Source organism: Hyalella azteca, unplaced genomic scaffold (genome assembly GCF_000764305.2).
Source record: "Hyalella azteca isolate HAZT.00-mixed unplaced genomic scaffold, Hazt_2.0.2 contig9283, whole genome shotgun sequence".
NCBI lineage: Eukaryota > Metazoa > Arthropoda > Malacostraca > Amphipoda > Hyalellidae > Hyalella > Hyalella azteca.
In genome coordinates, this window is record NW_025939357.1 from 182,504 (window position 1) to 206,306 (window position 23,803).

General features: G+C 36.0%; 2 protein-coding genes across 3 annotated transcripts; one reads left to right on the plus strand and one right to left on the minus strand.

Annotated features, from left to right (window-relative positions):
• Positions 1 to 7,842: 7,842 nt before the first annotated feature.
• LOC125178378 (torsin-1A-like) lies at positions 7,843 to 9,917 on the plus strand. The gene has a single exon (XM_047881971.1). The coding sequence runs from the start codon at positions 7,938 to 7,940 to the stop codon at positions 9,183 to 9,185; it is 1,248 nt and encodes a 415-aa protein (XP_047737927.1). The 5' UTR covers positions 7,843 to 7,937; the 3' UTR covers positions 9,186 to 9,917.
• A 2,249-nt stretch (positions 9,918 to 12,166) lies between these two features.
• Positions 12,167 to 22,424, minus strand: LOC108678733 (3-ketodihydrosphingosine reductase-like). Of its 2 annotated transcripts, none has more exons than XM_018167199.2 (7): positions 22,212 to 22,424; positions 21,028 to 21,187; positions 16,449 to 16,585; positions 15,211 to 15,423; positions 14,229 to 14,357; positions 13,838 to 13,978; positions 12,167 to 13,594 (listed from the first exon to the last, which is right to left on the minus strand). In XM_018167199.2, exons 1-7 carry the CDS (start codon positions 22,335 to 22,337, stop codon positions 13,484 to 13,486), a joined length of 1,017 nt encoding a protein of 338 aa, XP_018022688.1. In that variant the 5' UTR covers positions 22,338 to 22,424; the 3' UTR covers positions 12,167 to 13,483. The 2 variants fall into 2 exon arrangements, with proteins under 2 accessions (XP_018022688.1, XP_018022687.1); XM_018167198.2 differs by lacking the exon at positions 16,449 to 16,585 and adding an exon at positions 17,813 to 17,949.
• Between the last annotated feature and the right edge of the window lie 1,379 nt (positions 22,425 to 23,803).

Below are 23,803 nucleotides of genomic sequence, written 5' to 3' on the forward strand. Positions count from 1 at the left end.
CACTGCTTCAACTTCGCGTTGTTTAATTAAACGCCCGGCTTCCTATAGTTGATTTGATCAGAACTGTTACAGGTAGGTGGGATCGAACCCCTAGCTCACCGCCCCAATAAAAAAAGTCTGTAACTCTGATCTGTAGCCACTGGGCCACATTGCCATCGTATTAGTTCACCCATATTAAGTGACAGCATTCGTACTCCATCCGTGGCGTATAGCTCAGCATAACTCTCATGAAAAAACTATCTGTTCACTACAAGTAAATAACCAAGCAAGTCAGGTGTTCAATACTCAGTTTATTGTCAATAAAATAAACGAATGTATTATCATACTTATTTTTTCTAAAGTATTTTGCGCATTCATGAAATCATGTCTGAGCTCACCGTTAAGCCTGCTTCCTTAGCGATGTCTTCAAATTTGGTTTTGAACACCAATTTGAACAGTTTTGGTGAATTTCGTCTACATTACGCGCAGAATTTACGCACTGTCATGATTTTTAATGTAGAACGCCTTCATTCATTTAGTGTCAGAAATTTTGTGAGAAAATTTGAATTCAATGTATTAAAATAAATTTATTTAGATGATGAATTTATGTATAGGAGTTGTTTTCATTGTTCTGTCGCATGAGGATTGAATTTCTATCTTATTAGTTAATGTACTTAAATAAAAACGAATACACGACCGATGTATAGATGCATTTTATAGGTTTTTGTTTGCTAAATCTGATTATATGAAGGAACACAACAACATATAAAATTCGTTTTCAAGCGAAAACGTAAAATGATATAGTTCGTATCCGAGAAGTCATACTATGCTTGAGGCACATTTTTCTTATTTTAAAGCCTCTGAATGTCCGCTCGGATACTTTCATTTAAATATTTCATACATATTAAGTAGCTGTTCTAATTCTGCAATGTCTAGAGTCGGCGATTAATATTATATAGTCAAAAGAGTTGGATCTTCAGTAATAGTTTGGTCCATGGTTGAATTAATGAATACATGTATTAATTCAACCATGGTTTGGTCATTGCGAAATCGGAAACCGGCCGTATGACCGGTTGACAGCAAAATGTCCGGTGTGTGATTCAGTCGCAGTCTGATATATTGTTTAGAAATTTTCTATTCTAAACTATACTAAAATTACTCGACGTAAAAATGCCTTATTTACGTTTAATATTTTTGAAAGTGTTAAAAAAATCCTGGGTTGAGATCAAATTTAAGGCAGGTGTCGCGCATTGTTGAAGTGTCACTTACAAGTTGCACTGTTATGCCTTGCACATGTTGTGATGTTGAGTGTTGACATAATTTTTGAACGGTGATGGCGGGTTGCGGCCTGCGAGTGTCACGACTCTCGATTCTCGAACATTGCGGCGATTGCGCAACGTTAGAGAATAGAGTTTAGACTAATTTTTAAACTATAATCAGCAAGTGCTCAGCATAACGGGCTATGTTCTTAGATTTCTTCATCGATTGATTTCCCTATCCTGAAAGCGTGTCAATAACAATACCTATGTTGATAATAGTTGATTTACTTGATTAGCTTCATTATTTTCACCAACATTTTAGACATTCAGAGATTATGAGAGATATTCATACTCCTAAAGTCCTAAAAGTAGTCAGTTGTCTTGTCACTGTCTTAGCCTCTTAGGTACTCTTAGTGGAGTCTATGGCTTTGACTACGAATAAGACAATGACTCAATCTCAATGAGACTAAATGAGTCAATGCCTCATGGTTCCCTTCACAGCTGATGAGTTATCTCTAGCAATTAAAGCACTGAAAACACAGCAATGACTCAATGTCTCAAATCTCAATTATTAACATTTTCTTTGCTTCAACATTTTTTTCTATCTATGTTAGACTATGTAGCATAAAGGAAGTTGAGAAATCATACATTTACATATTTACTAGCTCTAAAATATCCCCCCTGCCCCCAAAAAAGTTTAAAAAGTGATATTTCAAAAATGTACTTCTGTCTTATGTTAAGATCTGTAGTAAAAAAAAGTATTTACTGTATTAAAAAAATGTGCTTGAAAAAAAGGTGCAGAAAGGGAAAGATGTTGGCTTTAAAACTTCATTGATGAAATTTTTGAACCTCAGTCCAAAACAGAATGGCAGCCATTTCTGCACAATGGGCTGGGGTATTAAGGAAAACCCCCCAGGCAGGCTGGAATTCTAAGAATGGAAGTTCACTTATAAAAATGCTTTCCACCCAAGGTGAAAAGCTTTCCTTGGATACAGTGCCCTGCCAGCCTGCCCGGAGACTGACTATAAATTTAAAGGAGGATCAAAAGTGGACAAAATGTTACAATTGTATAGTACATTAGATTTGTAATAGAATTATTTGGACGTCTCTTGTTTGATTTATATTTTTTATTTGTCTTGTATTGTCTTGTATTTAATGGATTTTTAAAAAATTTCCAGGCCTTTTGTTTGTAATGATCAAGTTTCAGTTAAGTATTTAGTTAACCAGTACTGTAGTACATATGCCATACTTGGGGGTGGGGCNTCACTTATAAAAATGCTTTCCACCCAAGGTGAAAAGCTTTCCTTGGATACAGTGCCCTGCCAGCCTGCCCGGAGACTGACTATAAATTTAAAGGAGGATCAAAAGTGGACAAAATGTTACAATTGTATAGTACATTAGATTTGTAATAGAATTATTTGGACGTCTCTTGTTTGATTTATATTTTTTATTTGTCTTGTATTGTCTTGTATTTAATGGATTTTTAAAAAATTTCCAGGCCTTTTGTTTGTAATGATCAAGTTTCAGTTAAGTATTTAGTTAACCAGTACTGTAGTACATATACCATACTTGGGGGCGGGGCTTATGGGCACAACCAATCACAGCATGAAAGCATCCCCATCAACCAATGGTTGATGAAATAATGGACTGAAAGTGTAAAGTTCCTGGCCTTTCCAAGCTTACAGGTCCTGCTTTCCAATATGCTATGTGTACTGGTTAATTTATTATCCCTCTAGAATTCCACACTGCCCCCAGGGGCCAGGGCCAGTCTGCCTGGCCAGAGCCCAGGGTAATACAGGACACCCCTTAAAATGTATCAACAGTGGTCAGTACTCAGTGTCAGTGGAACCATGGTTAGGAAAGGCTGCAGTTAAATCAATAACAAAGTTTTTAACTACATTTATGATGCTCAGTGAAAAAAAAAATTCACTCAACAGTCAACATTAACAAAAAATGAATGCATCATTGCTTCATTAGTCATCACAAAATTATGCATAGTATATATATATGTCAAAGATAGAATTGTGCACTGGGCAAGGGGCAACAGAATGAAAAAAAATTCATCTAAACTAAGATTTATTTCTGCAAAAAATATGATGGTTTTCACTAAAATATTCCTTTTTTAGGTATATTTTTTACAATCTTTTTTATTATTATAATGAATTTGCTTGACCCATTTAAATGGTACAAAATTACAAGCCAGTCCTGTAGGCTGTAAGCTTACAGTCTTAAGATATACCATAAAATGGGGTAACTTAGACTCCTTTTTTTTAAACAATGATGCCATTTTTTTACTCGCTAAATTTAACTTAAATTGAAACATGCAAAATACAGGTCTAGCCTAGGTATACTCTAGGTTCACTCACCAATAAAAAGTCACCATAAATTGCTGGCTCCTGCCACTCATAGTTTTTATGTAATTTCAAAAAAAGTGATGTCTTTGTTTCCCCAGCTCATGGGGTATCTTAGACTGGGTGGTAAAATCAATCATATTTTTTGGTAAAATAACTCCAAATAACTCCAGGTTTTGGTACATTGTAGTAGAACTCTTCTAGTTACATATGCAAATGACAAATTTGAGGAAAGTGTCATAGCTAGCAAATTATACAAATCTGTATCTATTAAACTTTTACATTTTAAGATCTGATCGAAGCGGCGAGCGTCCCTAACAATATGAGGATGTATATAAAAACATTAATGATCTAGGAGCAGGCTTCAAAAAAAAAAAACATTTCAACATGGCTATAATTAAATAAAGATCATTAATTGTAGTATAATAAAGTTTAATAAACATGAAGTTTCCCTATTAAAATGTTATATTTCGTTGGTCATCAAAGTTTATATCAACTACGCGAGTCGAACTAACAATAATAAAATCTAAGAAATGTCCGGGACTCTGGGTTACTTTCGCTTGTCGGATACGGAACATACGGTAATTGTAAACTGCGGCTATTAAACATACAAAATGTAAAAATACGGTGTTCAGTGTTGCCATATGATTTTGGAAATAATTTCTTTCACAATAAAGTTCTAGATTTCTCATTAACCAAATTTCCGTATCAAGAAAAATCATATATTATTGAAGGATAATTAAAGGCATACTGTACTGAGTATTGCGTCTGTTCCTCCACAAACTGCTCTTGTGCGGCGTAGAATTGATGGCCGGGATTGTGCGAACTGCAGAAGTCAAGATTAAAGAACCACATCACAAATCATTTATTCACTAATAAGTGCTAATTGCATAAAAAACACAGGCACCGGAAGAAATCTATCTTAATTATAAATTTTCATTTTTATTGCAACAATCATAACGATGAAGGTTAATTATAGAGGCGAACAACAAACATTAATAAAAATGAGAATAGCTTCAGAGGGGCACATCACACTCAAAGTCAAAGATTGTTCAGCGTTACTTGAAAAGTTGAAATCTACAGACGATGTTGCCATTCCATTTAGATGAAAACTGTGTCTAAATCAGAACTGTGTCGGTCCTGTTGCCCGCGCCGAGTGCTGCGCCGCATGGAATCAATGACCGTGATTTGCACGAACGCGTGCGTGAAGAAAATATAAAAAACTATATATGCGCGGGAATTTTCACCGTTTATATACATCTTCCTGAGTGTGGATGTCAGCCATGAAGATGTAATATTGACCGGCTTGGAAATTAAGTTAAAATTACCATATATAAGACTTTAGAGTCTGAAACATAAAGAAAAAACATTAATAGGTGTCTCAAACATGAAATATGTTATATATGGTAATTTTAAATTAATTTCCAAGCTGGTCTATGTTACCCTGTCAGGACCGACATTAGGTGGTCTAAGTTCCCCCATTTGGGGGCGGCGCCCCCCATTTGCAAACTATGACACTTTCCTCAAATTTGTCATTTGCATATGTAACTAGAAGAGTTCTTCTACAATGCAGCAAAATCTGGAGTATTTTTACCAAAAAAATAAAAAAAATTGGAGGGGGTTCTATGACGGGCTTTCAATAATAGCTCTTTTTTGTGGGTCACCTTTTTCATTTTTTAACCTATTAGATATGCATAATTTTTTTTATCTTTCTATTGTTTTCAGTAGCCTCAGTATTAGGCCTTTAATGCCCATTGACTAAATTTTTCTATGTCAAATAGTTTTTGAGTTTTGAGGGTTTTTGTTAAAAAAACTAAAAGTGGTCTAAGTTACCCTGGGAGTCTAAGTTACCCCATTTTACAGTAGTAAAAATGCTATACGGCTGCTGATATGAAGTTTGCAGTGGACAAGGTTGTTGTCAGAGCACAATGGCATGTCCATGAATACGGTAATATCACATCAATAATACGGCAATGTATGGATATTATAATATGTCAATATAGAAAAAACAAGTACGAATCACAGAAAATGTCATTTATTCAATATCTAAATCATCTACAAAGGAAAAATTGGACATCAGAGGACTGTTAGTAATGGAGGAGTACACTCTGTGTGCTTCAAATTGTTTAAAATTAAGTTTAATTTCAAGTGTCCTGAATTACCCCTTTCCCAGGGGTAATTTGGGTTGCTTTTTTTCTGTCTGGCACCTTACAAATAGCATATGTAATTTTTTGGAGATGCCATACAATATCCCTCAAGAAGATCTCCAAAATGAGCCCAAACTTGTTTATGAAATGTTTCATGGTAAGAAGTTGTAAAGAAAAAAGGGCAAAATTGTCCCTTATTACTCCCTTTGATGGTATGCCAGAAGAAATTAAAAAATTTTGAATTAATTAATTCAAGTACAAAGGAAAATTATGTAGCTGCAATGTGATATAATTTTCTCAAGCTAATTTAAATTACCGTAAACTGGGGTAACTTTGACTCCCGGGGTAACTTTGACCACTTTTGGTTTTTTAACAAAAACCCCCAAAACTCAAAAACTATGTGACATAGAAAAATTTTGTTAAAGGGCATTAAAGGCCTAATACTGAGGCTACATAACACAATAGAAAGATTTAAAAAGTTTGCATATCTAATAGGTTAAAAAATTATAAATGTGACCCACGAAAAAGAGCTATTATTTAAAGCCTGTCGGAGTACCCCCTCCAATTTTTTTATTTTTTTGGTTAAATAACTCCAGGTTTTGATTAAAAAATGTGGAAAAAGCATCAATTTCATTGTCTGGGTCAAAATTTCATGTAAATGCTCATATTTTGATTCTTGGGCATGACAAGGGATGTTACTATTTGTGGATGAATGGGCAGATGATTGAAGATTAGCAGATGCATAACAGCATAGCCTCAAACACTAACCAGGGGATGAACTGGACTTTTTGGAAGGAAATTTTAAGTGACCATGTATGATAACTTGCTGACTAAAGAGTTTTATTGCTCATATTTTAATTATTGGGCATGATGGGAGGTGATGCGCTGTACAAAATGATAATCGGATGATTGGCATAGGCATGATAACATAAACCAGGGGAGGAGATAAAAGAGATAAGGAGAAAATAAATGTGAGAAGAAAAGATAAAAAAGATTAAATGGAGTAAAGAAGGCAATAGTTGCATTATTGTTGATGAGAGGGCTAGAAGAGGATCTCTTGAATAATAGGGCAACAGGTCCTGTGGCACTGGTGGTCAGGTCACAGTGACATGGCAGGCCCCAGTGGGGGGGACTTGATCTGTATATCCATCCTCCAGAGAGACAGTGCAGGGCACAACCAATGATTTAAATTAAGGTTTCAATGCCCATACTTTAGAGGCAAGAGGGGGGGGATGACCAATATCATATTAAGAGTAGTTAGTTAAGGGCCAGCCTTATCATGACACTTTGAATTGAAATGACTTTTATTCTTTTAGGAATAATGGTAACATATTGAACTATTTGAAATGCATTTTTTTTTGTTTTGTGAACCAATTCCGATTACAGCAACCATGAATGATCAATCACTTGATGGAGTAGTACTTATAAATATCGCACATTCTAAGATATTGCTCAACAGTTCATTCAACTCTATTGATAATATATTCTATCAATTGTAAGATGATTGTTGTATTGTACTACAATGGCAGTTCAGGTTATTTGCCTTACATTAAATATGGCTTTAACAAATGATGATTTTGCCAATTTTACATTCAGCTATTATCACAGCCCTAAAATTTTATGCGGGCATTAAATTTAATTTTTTTTTGGCCTATTAAACAATGTTAGGAATTATTTCTCATGTTTTGCATCTGTAAATTAATCAACTGATCTTTACACAAATAATTATCATGCCATTTTGAAATACTTTTATCATCTAGATCTAAAATGAATAATTTTCGATTCTAAGTGAAAATCATTATGATCAATCTAAATGTACAGGATTATTGCATGATCATTATTATATAAACTGAAGTAGTGTTATCCATTTTGCTGCATTTTAGTATCTGGTTTAAAAGTGAAGATATTTTCCCATTAAATTTTCTGTCATTTCAGTGATAATTTTGTGATAAGTGTTCTCTATGATCAATTGAAATGAACAGGATTATTGCTGGATCATTTATATATAAACTGAAGTAGTATTATCCATTTTGCTGCATTTTAGTATCTGGTTTAAAAGTGAAGATATTTTCCCATTAAATTTTCTGTCATTTCAGTGATAATTTTGTGATAAGTGTTCTCTATTTACAGATGAACTTGACTCCTTTATCTTCTGCTGTCATTACAAAACATTGATATTTCTGTTATAAAAATTTCTAGAGATGAGTATCTCAGAACCTCAAGGTAGTGTTGTCAGTAACGTCAAAGATAAGAACTTGGAGAAAGTGTGTTCTTTGGTCCGTGGTAGGTCCAGATCTTCCTCCAGATGCCGAGTACTCCCTGGTAGAAGGCTAACTGACAACATCACGCGCTCCGTGTCTGCATTGGAATGTGATGGCAAAGATGATATTATTGAGCCCTTGCGCAAACGTATCAAGTATGAAGTTACAGATTCACCAACAAAAATGATGCCTGCTTCTACCAGTTCTTTGAGTGTTAGAATATGCAGTTTTTTCTTCAGTATGCTGTGCTTCATAGCTGCACTGATGGCTGTGCTCCTGTTGATAATATTCCTTCTGTCGTTCAGCTTTCTATGGATGCAATCACGTTGCGAGTTTTTACACCATTTAAAATATGACTTGGAAGCTATAAGACATTCTTATGATGATGCAATCATCAGTCAGCCTCTTGCTATTAATGAAATTATGTCTATTTTGAGTAGTTTCCATTCAGAGGCTTTTGAGGAGCCGCGCGTTGTGTGGTTTGTTGGCTGGACTGGTGTGGGTAAGTCGAAGTCATTGCGCCTACTGGAGCATCTCGTAAAAGTCCAATCTTCGGTGCATTATTTAATACCTACTTTGCTGCCAACTGGTGATGAAGCACAGGAAAAATTCATAGCTCAGACGGTGTCGGAGTTAAATTCATGTCTTAGGAATATAGTGATAGTTGATGGCTGGGATGAAAAGGAAGACGAGCGAGTTATTAGCTTCGTTTCAGGGCTTCTAGCTCGAGTGAAGGAAGAAGCTAAAGAGATGCCGTACCTGAACCAGCTTTTGGTTATCATCGCAGGTACGAGGGGTGGAAATGTTCTTAACCGCGAGTATTTATCTCTCAGAACTACCGGTCAAAAGAGGAGTGAGATAACCCTGCAGGTGCTGAGTGAAGTCTTGTCACAAACACAAGAATATAAAAATATTGAGACTCTTGGCTCGGCCACTGTCGTCCCTTACCTGCCACTAGAGGTGGAGCATGTAACCGAGTGTGTGCGCCGAGAGTTAATGTCTGCAGTCGAGAACAATCCCTACATTATAACTAATGAAGGAAAGGGGTTTCATGAGGGGGCACACGAATCTATTGTGCGTGGTGTCTTGGAACATCTTCCGTTTGTGCCAAGCAAAAATCCTCTTCTATCATCAACTGGATGCAAGAAAGTGTTTCCTTTGCTTAAACTTGTATTAGGTGGAGTATGATTTAGATAGCTGAAATTTACTGTTGAAGATGTCCACGAGTATTTTAGCATTTGACTTGTTCGTTTATAGTTGCGAAACATAATTTTTGAGTGTGGCTGTTCTCAAACTGATGTCTTATCATAACTACCTTATGTATGTTGTAAGTATGAGAGAACATTTAAGAAGCTGTGATATGTTGCATACATTGTATAATATGTTGCAGCTGCTACTGTTGCCGCACCAGTAGCAGCTAGCTTGCTACTGTGCCTTTTCATCAAACAAAGAACTGTTATATGTACTTTCAGGTAAGGAAATATTCATTGGACGCATCAAGTTTCCTTGTCGGCTAAAAAAGTTGCTAGTGCCTATTTTATTATTTACGACCATTGCTCAGAATACGTGTGATCGTCAGGTGTTAGCATTATTGAATCGCCCTCACCCAAATAATGTCGACTTAAATATATGTCGTTGTGCGAGTAGTTTATATATCATCAAAATAACGAACCTCAAGATTTTATGTGCTGAAACGGGCCCTCGGCTGCACTGCAAGTCAAGATTCTGGTCTTTAAATCGAATCTGTAATATATGTTAGGAAATCTCGTTTCGATGCGCCAATTAGTTATAAGAGCTGAAATTTATCTAGCCAAGACTGAATATTAGTCACCAAATTGATGTACATGATGAAAATTCAGTACTGAAAAAGTTATATTTATCCAATAGTTGATTGTATTGTGCAATGCCTCTGCGACGTGGCTACCTTGTATTTAATGGATTTTTAAAAAATTTCCAGGCCTTTTGTTTGTAATGATCAAGTTTCAGTTAAGTATTTAGTTAACCAGTACTGTAGTACATATGCCATACTTGGGGGTGGGGCTTATGGGCACATTCAATCACAGCATGAAAGCATCCCCATCAACCAATGGTTGATGAAATAGGGTAAACGCGGTATATTCCGACACATTAAGGACGCATCGAGAAATGAAAAACTATAAAAAAAACCGTATGTGTTAGGTAAGTTCTGTTGCCTTCACGTGACTCTCAAAACACTTCACTACACGTCAGCAATGATGAAACGTCACAAAATGTTGCCATATTTATTAAAAAGCCTTTAGAATGGAAACCTACCAACATTTGACTTGTTCGTTTTTAGTTGCCAAACATAATGTTTGAGCGTGGCTGTTCTCAAACTGATGTCTTATCATAACTACCTTATGTATGTTGTAGGTGTGAGAAAACATTTAAGCTGTGATATGTTGTATGAGTGATGATAATTAATCTTAGCTGCTACTGTTGCCGCACTAGTAGCAGCTAGCTTGCTTCTGTACCTTTTCATCGAACATAGAACTGTTATACTAATCTCCATCGGACGCAGTAGTCTATAGTAGGGAAATATAGTAGTAGTCTATGTAGGGAAAGTTGGAAATCTCCATCGGACGCATCACGTTTTCTTTGTTGTCTAATAAAGTTGATACCGGTAGTGCCTATTTACGACCATTGCTCAGAATGTGTGATCGTCAGCTGTCTGCATTATTGAATCTCCTCCTCTCAAATGATGTCGACCTAAGTATATGTTGTTCCGTGAGTAGTTTATAATCATCAAAATAATAAACCTCTTTATTTTATGTGCCGAGACGGGCTCTTGGCTGCACTGCAATTCGAGATTCTGGTCTCTAAATAGAATCTGTAATATATGTTAGAAAATCTCGTTTTGATGCGCAAATTAGTTGCAAGAGCTAAAATTTATCTAGCCAAGACTGAATATTAGTCACCAAATTGATGTACATGATGAGAATTCAGTACTGAAAAAGTTATTTATCCAATAGTTAATTGTATTGTGCAATGCCGCGGCGACATGGCTACATGTTGTGGCGGCCTCAATGTGAACTTGATTACCGTGACAGTTGATGATATACATCGGTTTTTATATTAGTTGTACTGTAGCAGTCTATACGGCCATTACGCCTGATGTTTTTGTACATTTATGATCAACTTTGAACGATGCTTTTCTATTAAATCTTTTAGAAGACAATTTTTCATTTCCTTCAACTAATTTCCGGTTCCATTGAGTCTATTGTCTATTTTAAATTATTTGGATGGTTTATTTGTTCAGTTACAATGATCCCGAAATTTTGCCATTCAATTTGCTCTAGAGGTGTTGTGCTAGCCCCAACTAAGCAAGATTTTTTTTTGCGAGCCGTCATGTAACTGCAATGAACGCTTCTATGTTGTGCAAATGCTCACTGACATCATTTTACAGTTCAAGAATTGTAGGTTGAAGCTTCCTCACTGTTAGGCTTTCAGTTTTGTCACCTCAAGACGGGACGTCGCCCCCATGCGTTGCAGCAGACTTCATTTGTCGTCTTCATTGACTGAACAATCAGCCAGAAAAATAAGCTTTACACAAAAATACGGTCTACCATCCTGCATGGGTTCCAGTTTACTTGCAATTCAAATTAAACTTAACAAGGCATAATTAAAACAAAAATGAGATATTCATACGTTTGGAAGAGTTTCACGGAAAATTACTGAAGGCGAAACTGAAGTTGTACCAATGCTCGCCGTTGATGACCTATGACGTTGAAATTTTGTTTTGATACTATGGAAATTGCGCTAGTGCTAAATGCAGAGTTAGGTCGTATTTCTGTTAGAGTTAGGTCGTATGCAGAGTTAGGTCGTATTATCAAAGCCATTCCACCAAACGTCAGATACTTGAACAAAATATAAAGAAAACATCACGATGGAAGCTAATTCCAGTTAGATGGTCCTATCGAATACCACGTCCTCAGTTGGAAAGATCAAGTATGCAAAAAGTTTAAGCTTATGATAAAAATGTTTTAAATTATATAATTATTCCACTATCATGCCTCGAGGGAGGTTCCAGCACCTACTTTCTCCGGGTGTTATTTCTCAGCTTCTCTCCTGCTGAGGAAGAAGCTAAATTTTTTCATTGCACAGAACTAGGCACTTTTTGATCATGTATTTAAAAAGGTAATAACACAACGTTGAAGTAAAAGAGTAAACTTGAAGATAAAAATCGCAGTTAGTAATATGAGACATGAGAAATATCCTGGTGATGCTTAAAGTAGAGAACGGTGGTCGGTGAACAACAAAAAATTATGTGTACGTTTTCATAGATGGAAGTCACCGAAGGCGAGATAAATGAATATGTCATAATTTTATTGTCCACGTGGTACACGACTCACAATATCTGTTGATACGTCGCACCAACTGATGGCGTGTGGCTGTACAAACACGACTGGTCGTGGCAGTACAGACACGACTGGTCGTGACAGTACAGATAGGACTGATCGTGGCAGTTGACGCGTCGCACCTCCTCTTGGCTTGGTTGTTCTTCGTAACGATTGTACGCGCGTTGAACAGAAGCCTTAAACAATAGATTAAACCTACAGCAACCAGCGACCCAGAAGCTTGGAATGAAATAAATGCTTGTATCCTCATGTGCGTCTTATTTGTCCACCTACTTCGTAATGACGTCATGTGTAAGACGTGATAATGAATCCAAATATGTCTAAATAAAGTCTAATTGAGTCCCGTAAACATTTATGCGGCAATATAATAGTCTTTAGCAGTGCAGGCTTGATGAATGTCATCAATTACAATATTTGCACCCAAACAATCATTCTGATAGAACCTCAAGTCTCAACACAGAATCACACAAATATTGAACAATATTTGTTCGTTGGAACGACATAACAAAACCAACATATGAAAATGTACAATAACTTTCCTTACCATGACCAGTAGCCACGAAACAAGAACTTGTAGCCATCACCAACACGATAGTCTTGTTTTATTGTTGCCATGAAAACAAAGTTATATATAGTACTTTAAAAATTGTTTCATAAACTTTGATAAATATTTTTACTTAATTTCCCTGCAACTACTAGGTATGTATACCGTACACATCAATGGAACGAAATGTTAAGGCACGGAGGAAATTCAGAAGCGTTGTTTAGCATAATAAAATGACAAGTACGACAAGATTAAAAATATATTGTTTTTAATTCTGTGCAATTCTTGCTCAGTGTTGCCATCTTGAAATAACTAATTTTTGAATTTCACTGTGAGCATGTGTCAATCTTTCATCGTGGCGATGAACTTGTGTGAATTTAACAATCATGATGAGAGAATAGAATGACGAAGCTATGAAGTTTAAATCCCAATGGAGGATGAACCAACAGCAAACCAAAATGAGTTTCGCCTGATTATAGATTTGCAAAGCTGACCGAAAAGTTCACCGTTTCCCTCACAACAAGTTAGTCACGCAAGTTAGTAACGAAAATGATCAGTCTGTCGCTCTACTCTCGCTTTTTATCGTTCATTCGCTTGGCATATTCTTTTCTGACGATGTGGTCGAAGTTAAGCAGGAAGAATGATGATATGAAGCGGAACACTCCAGTTAGGAAAACCTGAAAGAACCAACAAACAAATACATTACTTTCATTTCCACTTTTAATAGAGAAATTAAACTATTTTCACAATTTTAATGATTTATCAGCTGATAAATATTACTTTCACTTGAAAAATCCTGTCTTGTATTTCTTTGGATACATCCTTGAACGAACGTAAAAGATTAATACAAGCTGAAAAATAAAAGGATAACGTTATGAATTGACAATTTTAATATCATCAAAATAAGCGACATAACACACCTGAGCAAAGAAATCCCAGAAGTAGGTGATGGGTCCCATGCCCGCACACAGAGTCGTGAGCATGAAGCCTTCGATGCCTACAGTTGTGTAGAACCTTCCCGCGAGGGCGTCACGCACCAGGGACTTGGCAACGACTTCCGCCTGCACAAGTGTTGCAGTTTAAATTTCACCTTAGTGGTACGTGTTATTATCATCGGATAAGTCAACGCAGGGAATGATATGACACCGCGCAATATTATCATCCTGTGCAAACAATTATGTAAAATAATCTACAGTTTCACGGGTGATGAAGCATACGCTCATCACGAAAGTTGTGAAATAAACAAAAATTAAACCAGAAAAACATGATGAATCGGTCCTGAAGTTCTTCATAAGCAGTAACTGCACTAACAGAGAAGAGGCCGGCAGTCTCGGACACCAGTCTGGTCTCGGTGGGCTTGGACACGTTCTCCTTCTCGAAGCCGGGGGTGTCTGTGTCCGGAGGAACACTCACGGTCACACTCAGCCCACTTGTCTGCACCTGAGCAGGTATGAAAGCAAAATAATGGGGATGTGAAAGGCAAAATAATGGAGATGTGAAAGAACCCACAGTATTTACAAATGAAAGTACTCATTAATTCTATACATTTCATTTAAAGGAGTTCGATGTACCTTTTTTCTGTCACAAGTAACAAAATTTTACATTAAACTTAGGAAATTCAAGGAAACTTCCCCATTTGAAAAACTAGAAAAGATATTATTACTATATAAATTTAATTGAAAAAGATGTTACCTGAATTTTTGTATCACTAAGTTTAAAGGGGAAATTGGACAAATGATGGTCCCTATTGTCGGTACAATCAGCTAGCCAATTTTTTGAAGTCCCGTTCAACTCGCTGAAGCACATTGACGGCCAGGTTGGCGATGGCTTGACGTATGTTGTTCTTCAAATGGGGGTTAGGGTCCTCGGACAGTCTTTGTGAATAATTAATTTAAGATAAATTCATAAAAAAATTACACTGAGCCAAATCAGGGCGTCAAGCCGGCCAAAGAAGGTCACCTGCTAGGGAGATGAGGTTAATACCTGCCAATAAGCTCCAGTAAATTGAACGGAACTTTAAAAATTGACCAATTGAATGCCTAGAGAATGAGGGCTGTCATTTGTCCGCTGTCATCTTCTAAACTAAGTGATACAAAAATTCAGGTAATGTCTTTTTCAATAACATTAATATTGTAATGATATGTTTCCTAGATTTTAATGAGCTTGCAAATCAGGAAAGTTCTTTTAATCACCCTGTATGCTAACAAGCAAACTGCTATGTCCCAAAATCACTCTAAAACTATGGCGCACACTTGATTTGTTGCAAACAATTGTCAATTGAATAATGACAAACCTCCATATGCAACGCCTCGGCAAATTTGATGAGAGCAGCTTTAGCAGCAGCATAAGCAGTGAAGCCATAGATGCCAAGCATGCCGCCCTGAGACGACGTGAGCACCACGATGCCCTGCCGCTCACGGCTGTCAGAGACGCTTCGCTGCTTCATGCGGCGCACCACAGCTTGCGTCACCGCGAACGTTCCAAAAAAGTTAACGTCCATCATTCGCTGCTCAAATAATTATTCATTTCATTTTTGTAGTATTCTATTTTATCAGTGAGTTGCTGCCTTGATATGAAGGCTATTAACTAAAGTAATATTAACGTGTGAATTAACTTGATTGATACATCCTGATACACGAGTTGTTTTATGACTCATGCCCGATTCTTATACATTTGCAGTATTTTTATGACACTTCAGGGGCTGCCTGTTGTTGAAATAAACCACCAATTGAGACTTATTTATGAAAAGTTTATTTGATTTTGTATTTCACGGTTCTCAATAAATCACCATAAAAATCAAGTTCGGAGATGTTGCATGCAGAGAATATTATAATATTTTATAGGTATCTTTAGTTATATTAAAAAACCAGTTTTATCTTATTAACACGTTGACTACGTATTGGTACATATGCGTACCACGAAATGAATTTCTCCAGGAGTTAGTGGTACAAAATTCAGGTTGCCTAAAATCGAATCCGAGAAGAAAAAAGGCCAATAATTCAATGTATACTAGTCTTTTGCAGTATTTAAAATTTAATTAGGGTGTACCCTTATCATAAATTTTAGCCGGCCAACGCAATTGAGAAAAACTAAATCACGGAATTTGTCTGGAAAAAATGACCGTCTGGCAACCCTGCTTAAAATAAGTAGAAAAAATGAAATAATAGTACCGTACAAGATGAAGCAATCGTAGTCAACGTGTTAAATGAAATGGATTTGAAATGGATACGGTGCTATGCAAATATGCTTATAAATATATCCTAATTAATCAAGAAAGTTACTTCTCAATTGCTTGTTTTTTTCGGCCGGTGTCTCAAACATATGCCATGTTTCATGAATCATTCAGAAAAAATCTGAGAAATTGCCCTTTTCCACCTAAAACCTGATATCCTGAACTCTAATTAATCCTAAAAATACAACCTGAAATCTTACAAATACAGGATACAAGGTATGCTGCTTGTAAGACAGTACAGAGTTAAATTGGAATACTAATTATATTTTCCATGGAGTCAACTGCCTGAGGTATTTCACCTTCACTTCCTGCATGGAGAGGTCCTCAAAGCGAGCAGGTGTGGAGTATCCAGCACAGTTTACAAGCATGAAAATAGGACCCAGCGCTGTCTCAGCATCTGCAACCATCCCTTCCACCCCATCACTGCAAACATCAACTGAAAAAAAAGTTTTCAAAAAGTCTTAAAAGTCTTCAACTGAAAAAAATAGTTTCATGAATACAAGGCTGAGAATAAGCTATATATATACTTGTCAAGTGAGCACTTGCATTGTTTATTGTCATCTGAACATGAATAAAATATGCGTTTTAAAATTACTTTTTAAAGACAACACTTCTAAAGAATCCAGTGTCTTTGATTTTAGACATGTACAATGAATTTCTAATTTTATATTCAAATATTTAAACAAATTAGTTCTCAAATTTTTTTTAATATTAAAAATTTTTGTAAATTTTCAAAGTTATTTATTCTGATAACTGATTAGTACATTGTCTCTGACTTTATGCTAGTGTGCAAAATTTTAGATCGATTGGACAGGTAAAAGTGTGTTAAATACGGATTAGAAGATTTCTAGCAGACAAAATTATTTTTAATTCTTTTTAATGAAAAATTTGTTTTTATTTGTAAAATTATTTATTATCATTTGATTCATGAATTGTCTCCAATTTAGGCAAGTGTGTGAAATTTCAGATCGATTGGACAGGTAGAAGTGTGTTAAATATCGATTATGGGATTTGTAGCAGACAGACAAACAAGAAGTGAAGTTAAAGAGAAGTGTTGTAAATACACTAGTAAACAATGAAGCTTCCATCAACTTGGACATTAAGCTGGAGCTCTACTGCTGGATAATAAGTCGCGAGCAAGCTTGAAAATCCTTACTCCCAGCAAGGAAAGCAAGAGATACAAATGATAGTAATACATGAATTTGAAATGAATGAGCATAAAAAATAGGTTATTAAAGCCCATAAGATATTTTTTTACTTAAAACGAACAATTTTTGTCAATTAAGAAGGAAGCCGCGTCCGCGGGTGCTGCTTCACGCCATTGAGCACCCTAACTTCACTATAATGTAGAAGTCTAAAACACTGAATACAGTTAGAAATCTGACACAGTTTAATTGAACATTAGACAATTACTTGTATGTGCAGGATAGTTCAGCGTAGGGGAACTATCATAGAGCAAACACATGCAGCAAGTTAAAAGTGCCTGGGCAGGGTGGCCCAGTGGTTAAAGTTCAGAGTACCAAGATTGTCGCAGAGAGGCGCGGGTTCGATCCCAGCTCTCTGCGCCAGTTTCTGGTCAGAATCGGCAAGGAGGCCGGGCGGTTAAGCAAAATTGGAATAATAATTATGTTTTCCATGCAATAAACTGCCTGAAGTATTTCACCTTCACTTCCTGCATGGAGAGGTCCTCGAAGCGAGCAGGTGTGGAGAATCCAGCACAGTTTACAAGCATGAAAATAGGACCCAGCGCCGTTTCAGCATCTGCAACCATCCCTTCCACCCCATCACTGCAAACATCAACTGAAAAAAAAAAAATTTCAAAATGTCTTCAAGTGAAAAAAATAGTTTCATATATATAAGGCTGAGAATAAGCTATACTTGTCAAGTTGTTGTTGTTGTTCGCTCTCCCCGTCCCGCGACAAATGCGGGACGGGGCCTACACCCATTCCTGCGGCCAGCCCAACCTCTCTCCCCAGCGCGCTAACAGCCCCGCCGCCTCGATGGGAGAGCTCCACAAAACCAGGGGCGACAAGGGCATGACCAGATCCGAGCAGCCGAATAGGTGGTTGGTTTTGTATTCATGTCTGTGACAGAGTGGACACAGAGGGGACGGATGTGTGACTGGATCTATCTTGTGTAGGTATTGGTGTAGTAGGGGGGACTTGTTTGTACGGAGTTGTGCTAGTGCTCGGCGTGTGTGTCTGGGTAATTGGGTTTCTGATTAAGTCTATGGCTGGTGCTGGTGCAGAAAGTACATCATTGTCAAGTGAGCACTTGCATCGTTTATTGCCATCTGAACATGAAATAGACTAGTAAACGATGAAGCTTCCATCAACTTGGACATTGAGCTCAACTCTACTGCTGGATAATAAGTCGTGAACGAGGTTCAAAATCCTGGCAAGGAAAGCAAGACAAGAGGTGGCTTAGCTTAGCCAGGATACAAGCACTGTTCACTGCATATGTATATATCAAAGTATTGCATATTCTTTAATGAGAAAAAAGTCTGCCCTTAAACGTTGCTATTGTATATTTTCCGCGGCCCATATTCATCTTCATACAAATGATAGTAATGCATGAATTCGAAATGAATGAGCATAAAAATAGGTTATTAAAGCCCATGAGATATTTTTTATTTTCTTAAAATGAACGATTTTAGTAACTTAAAAAGGGAGCCGCGTCCACGGGTGCTGCTTCACGCCATTGTGCACCCTAACTTCACTATAATGTAGAAGACTCCAACAATGAATACAGTTAGAAATCTGGCACAGTTAAATTGAACATTAAGAAATTACTCGTATGAGCAGAATAGTTCAGTGTAGGGGAACTATAATAAAGCAAACACATGCAGCGAGTTAAAAGTGCCTAATACATTTTGAGAATTGGAGTTATTTAGATTTGCTCTCACCCAGTAATGCTTATGAGACCAATAAATATAGCTGAATAGCCCTTATATAACTATTGATGAATATTCATTACATAATCAATTTCATTTGAATAAACTGTAATTAAAATGTGAAATTCAAATTTAGATATAATAGATGGAAATGGGAATGTGATTTGGATACATTTATATGAAAATTATTTACAATTTACATTTTAATGAATCAATTTATTGTTGGTTTCATATTTCTTATACTATTCCGCTTTATCGCTTTACCAGAATGCACGGTGACACCATAATCACCACATGTGAAATATATTGTACTCCACACACATAATAATTTTGGGACGATTTCCTAGACTAAAAAAATTTAGATTTATTTCTTCTTTAGAAGATTACTCAGAATGTGAGCTTCACAGTCTTATGATCAAAGTGCTTGGTTTGGAGCATTTTCATGTCAAAAGATATTAATGATAAACAAACATTTACCAAGTTATTTTCAATAACATAGCCTGCTTTCAATAGTGAAATTAGAGTTATTGGATTCAAATAATAGCTTAGACTATTAATCTACGTATTTTGAAGCCTGCAGGTGTAGCCTTCAATCACAATCTTTCAATGCGTCATGTTATTCAGAATGTGCTTGTGATCCATCAGGAATACATCTCCACATTAAATTATGTAAAAATCTATGAGAATTCAATCATTACACCTGCTCATTGGTTCACATAAAATTACCACCTCCTAGTTTCCTCTACGTACTCTCTTACAATAATCACGTTCCTTAAAATCAATTGAAACCTTCACTGCAATTGATAATCTTTTTCTGCTTTGGAAGTACAAATGGCCAATAAAATTGGTAGTTTCATCCAGTCCTTTTTGGATTTGTTGAACGTTATTGGTGCAAGCATCAAGGGACAAGATGATACAGTTACTAATTTAAATCAGTGTCCTAGATGATTAGTCGCAAAAATTTCTTAGAACAATTATTCAAAAGCTGAGGCAGGTAATAGTGCCACTTGTGTTCAAGTCTCACTCACAACAACAAGAAGACTCCTGTGCAAACATTTGTCCAACTTTGCCTTCAAATATATTGCCCCATGAGATTCTGAGCCACAAAATTGAAGCAATTTGCTCAGTTAATAGACAATCAGCTGATCCCAAAGCCTTCATGAAAAAAATAATATCTAGTCTGTTTTAAAAGTGTGAATTTTTTGAGGATTAATCATTTGAGAAATATCGTAAAGAAATAATTAAGTATAGATATTCATGTAAGATCTTGGAGCAGGTTAGAACAGGGCTGTGGCTGGTACAGAATGCCAATCATAAAGAATGCTGTAGGCAAAAAATTTTGAACATTATGTTAGCCATAGTAACCTTTTGTGATCTTTTACTAACATCAAACAATTAGACGTATAACATCTAAGTGGGATCCATTATCTTGAACAAGAATCAAGAGAAAAAAAGCTGAGACCAATTAGAAAGCATGCATGTCAGAGTACAACACTGACTACCTACTCATGTCGTCATTGTTGAATATTTTTTGACAAGAAACACAATGACCATTACAATCTTGATCAAATATTGAGTCTGCATGTCTTGTCTATAGATGTCAGTAGGATGAAGATAGAATGCTTTTAGAAAACCTAATGACAAACAACTATGAACAAAGAGCATCAAAAGAATAATACACTTCTAATCATGTGTTCAATTTCAACAAGTGTAAAATGATGCCACAAGCTCTTAAGCTTGACAGCAAGACCTTACTAAGGTCTGAATGACAATTAAGTGTGGACATCCATTCCATAGAAATAAGATACAATATTCGAAGTTGCTTGAAGCTGAAAATTACTTAGTATAAATAAAATGAAAAAACACAGGAAAAATATGCTATAAGATAAACATAAAACAAAGAATAAATAATTTTAATGGTGATGTATAAAGCATCTGTAACAATTATAGGCAAAATTACATTACAGTGAAATACACCTACTCACATGGCCTGATTAGCACCTTGGCCTTATTTGCAGTAGCTTGAACAGTTTGCTGCGCTTCAACCAACTTCTCTTGGTTCCGAGCTACTAAAGTCACATGAGCTCCCAAGCGAGCAACTTCCTGGGCCACAGCAAGTCCAATACCACTTGAACCTCCGGTTACCTGCAAACAAGAAGACATTAGTCTATAAAGTTGTGTCAACATAACATGAGATAATGGGAGGAAATGCCTGCAATTTAATGATTTAATGTCTTTGAAATCAAAAGAGTGAATATACATGTCTATTATTTTGCTGAACGAGATATAATATTTTATCAAACTGAAAGCCAAATATGACTTAGCCACTAAAAACACGTTGATATACGTTATCAAGAATGTAAGCAATTAATATGCATGAATACTTTGAATAAAAAGTTGGTGGCTGTAAGGCTTAGTTTGATCTATTCAACAGATATATATAAATAGACCATGGATTCACTACTCCTGAATCCACTAAGGAGGGAACTATTAATTAAAAACCTATTAGTTATTTTCAATTGCCTCTGCAAAGACATTTCTTGATAAGTTGAAGAAACATTCCAGGCTTAACTTTAAACTTAAATTTTGCTCCTGTGAGGCTAAATGCCATTAGAAAGAGAAGTAGTTTTCTGGTAGAGGAGATTTTTAAAGAAAATGATAAGAAAATATTATATTCATCTAGAAGTAACTTTATACCAATTGATGTCAATGACACATGATTTCTAACTTGCCATGTACCACTAATTGAAGAAAAACATTCTGATATGATTCAAACACATATCAGTCATGTATATATATATACTTAAGCAAGTTTTGTTAAAGACCAGAGAATTAGTTTTATTTATAAGCTTCTTGTTAGTTTTTTCAATAAGTCGTACTAAATTATTTGTACATTTTCTTCGTACATTTTATTTTGTAAATTCTTTAACAAAACTTGCTTAAGAGAAGAAATTCTGCCAGCCTATACTAATATACATACGGTACTTCTAGAGCTAAAATATACAAAATGTATTTTGACCAGAATACCAATATATTGCACAAATTTTTGTTAATGGTGGATAATGTTGTCTGAAAACTTCAACTAACCCATACCTGAGTGCTATTGGCTTTCAAGTTGTACTCATAATTATAATAATATTTATCATGATTTATGTTTTGTAATTCTCACCATGACATGTTTCCCAAGAAGATTTGGAGATTGGCCAGGAGCAAACAATTTGTTGAAAATTAGATAGCTCAAGAAAACCAATACTGGGGAAGCACTTAACACATACCAAAAGCAACAACAATCCATAATTGGATGACTGCAAATGCTAGATATTTAATTAGCTCCAACAAAAAAGCAGTGAACTTGCTGCCTAATCAATTCACATAAATCTGAATGAAGAGAATTACCCAAACAAAATTATGTATGAATTAACATCCAGGAATACAAATAAAAAAAGAAATATTTGTGTGCAACATACCAAGGATGCAATTGCCTTCAAACAATTCCCTTAGCCAATATTTACTATGAGATAGGTGGGATAGGGATCATTCAGTGTCACAGTGTCAGCAGTTACAGTAATATATAAATTTTTTCCTTTAACACGTTGCCGCGATTGCTGATTTGGCCCGAATGCCGTACGGGCGATAGGTTCAAACTTGTATATCTTCAGTTACCCGGCAGATAGCAAGGAGAAAAGTTGTGTGCAGCTCTGCAGGGGTATGTTCTGTCATTGTGTCACATAAAATTCGTGGCCGCATTTGGTGCACATCGCTCAGGGTTGAAAATCTTCATTATTCCTGGCGATGTGTACCAAATGAAGCCACGCCTATTGTGGCTCATATTGGCTCACGCCGCCTATCGTAATCACTTCTAATACTATGGGTGATGTGTACCAAGCAAAGACATGCATCTATGGCTCATATTGCGGAAAAAACGCCTAAACTTATCACTCTTATCACTGTGAGTGATGCGCGCAAGAAATTTACATTAGTTTTGAGTCATAATTGCACACATTATAACTACCGGTATCTCTTAGCTTTTTGTGAATGATGTATATTACGCATGGAAATTACTATGGACCATATGAGTATGGAAAGAGATTGGTGTCCAGCTTTTCATAATCCTGAATAAAATTGAGGGTATTTACATTGTTAGTTCAGTTATATATACCTTATAGAGATCATTCATCATATATATTGTCTTGAACTTCTGTTACAAGCAGCATTTCAGAGAAAGAGTAAAATCAGGACGTATATCTCAAATTAATGAGTGGGACAGAGGACAGCCCACTTTCATTAAACCAACTGGAACTAAAGCCAGGATGCACTGCCATGAATGCTACAACATACTCTCAGCAAATGAGGGAAGTGCCGTAGCAAAGGTGAAACGCAAAGGGTACAAAAATATTTTGACGACTGTGAAGGAAAACCATACATGTGCGATAATTGTTTTTCAATCGCGTATTGCCAACATTGGGTGATGTTGGCAACACCCAATGTTGTAGTTTCAGATCAATAAAAAAATATTTTATTTTGTTTTCATGCAAAGATAGATATATATATTGCTTTCATCAATGGACACAAATTTCGTAATTTTGGTATTACTTGCATTTGAAAATAAAACTATTTCTCTAAGCAGTAGTTGACTTCAACGCATTCCCTAATATGCCTATTTAATTGCATCATTGAAATTTTAAATTTGAAAGAGTAATAAGATTTTACAAAAATATGTATTTTTCATATGAATGTACCACATGTGTACACATCGCGATT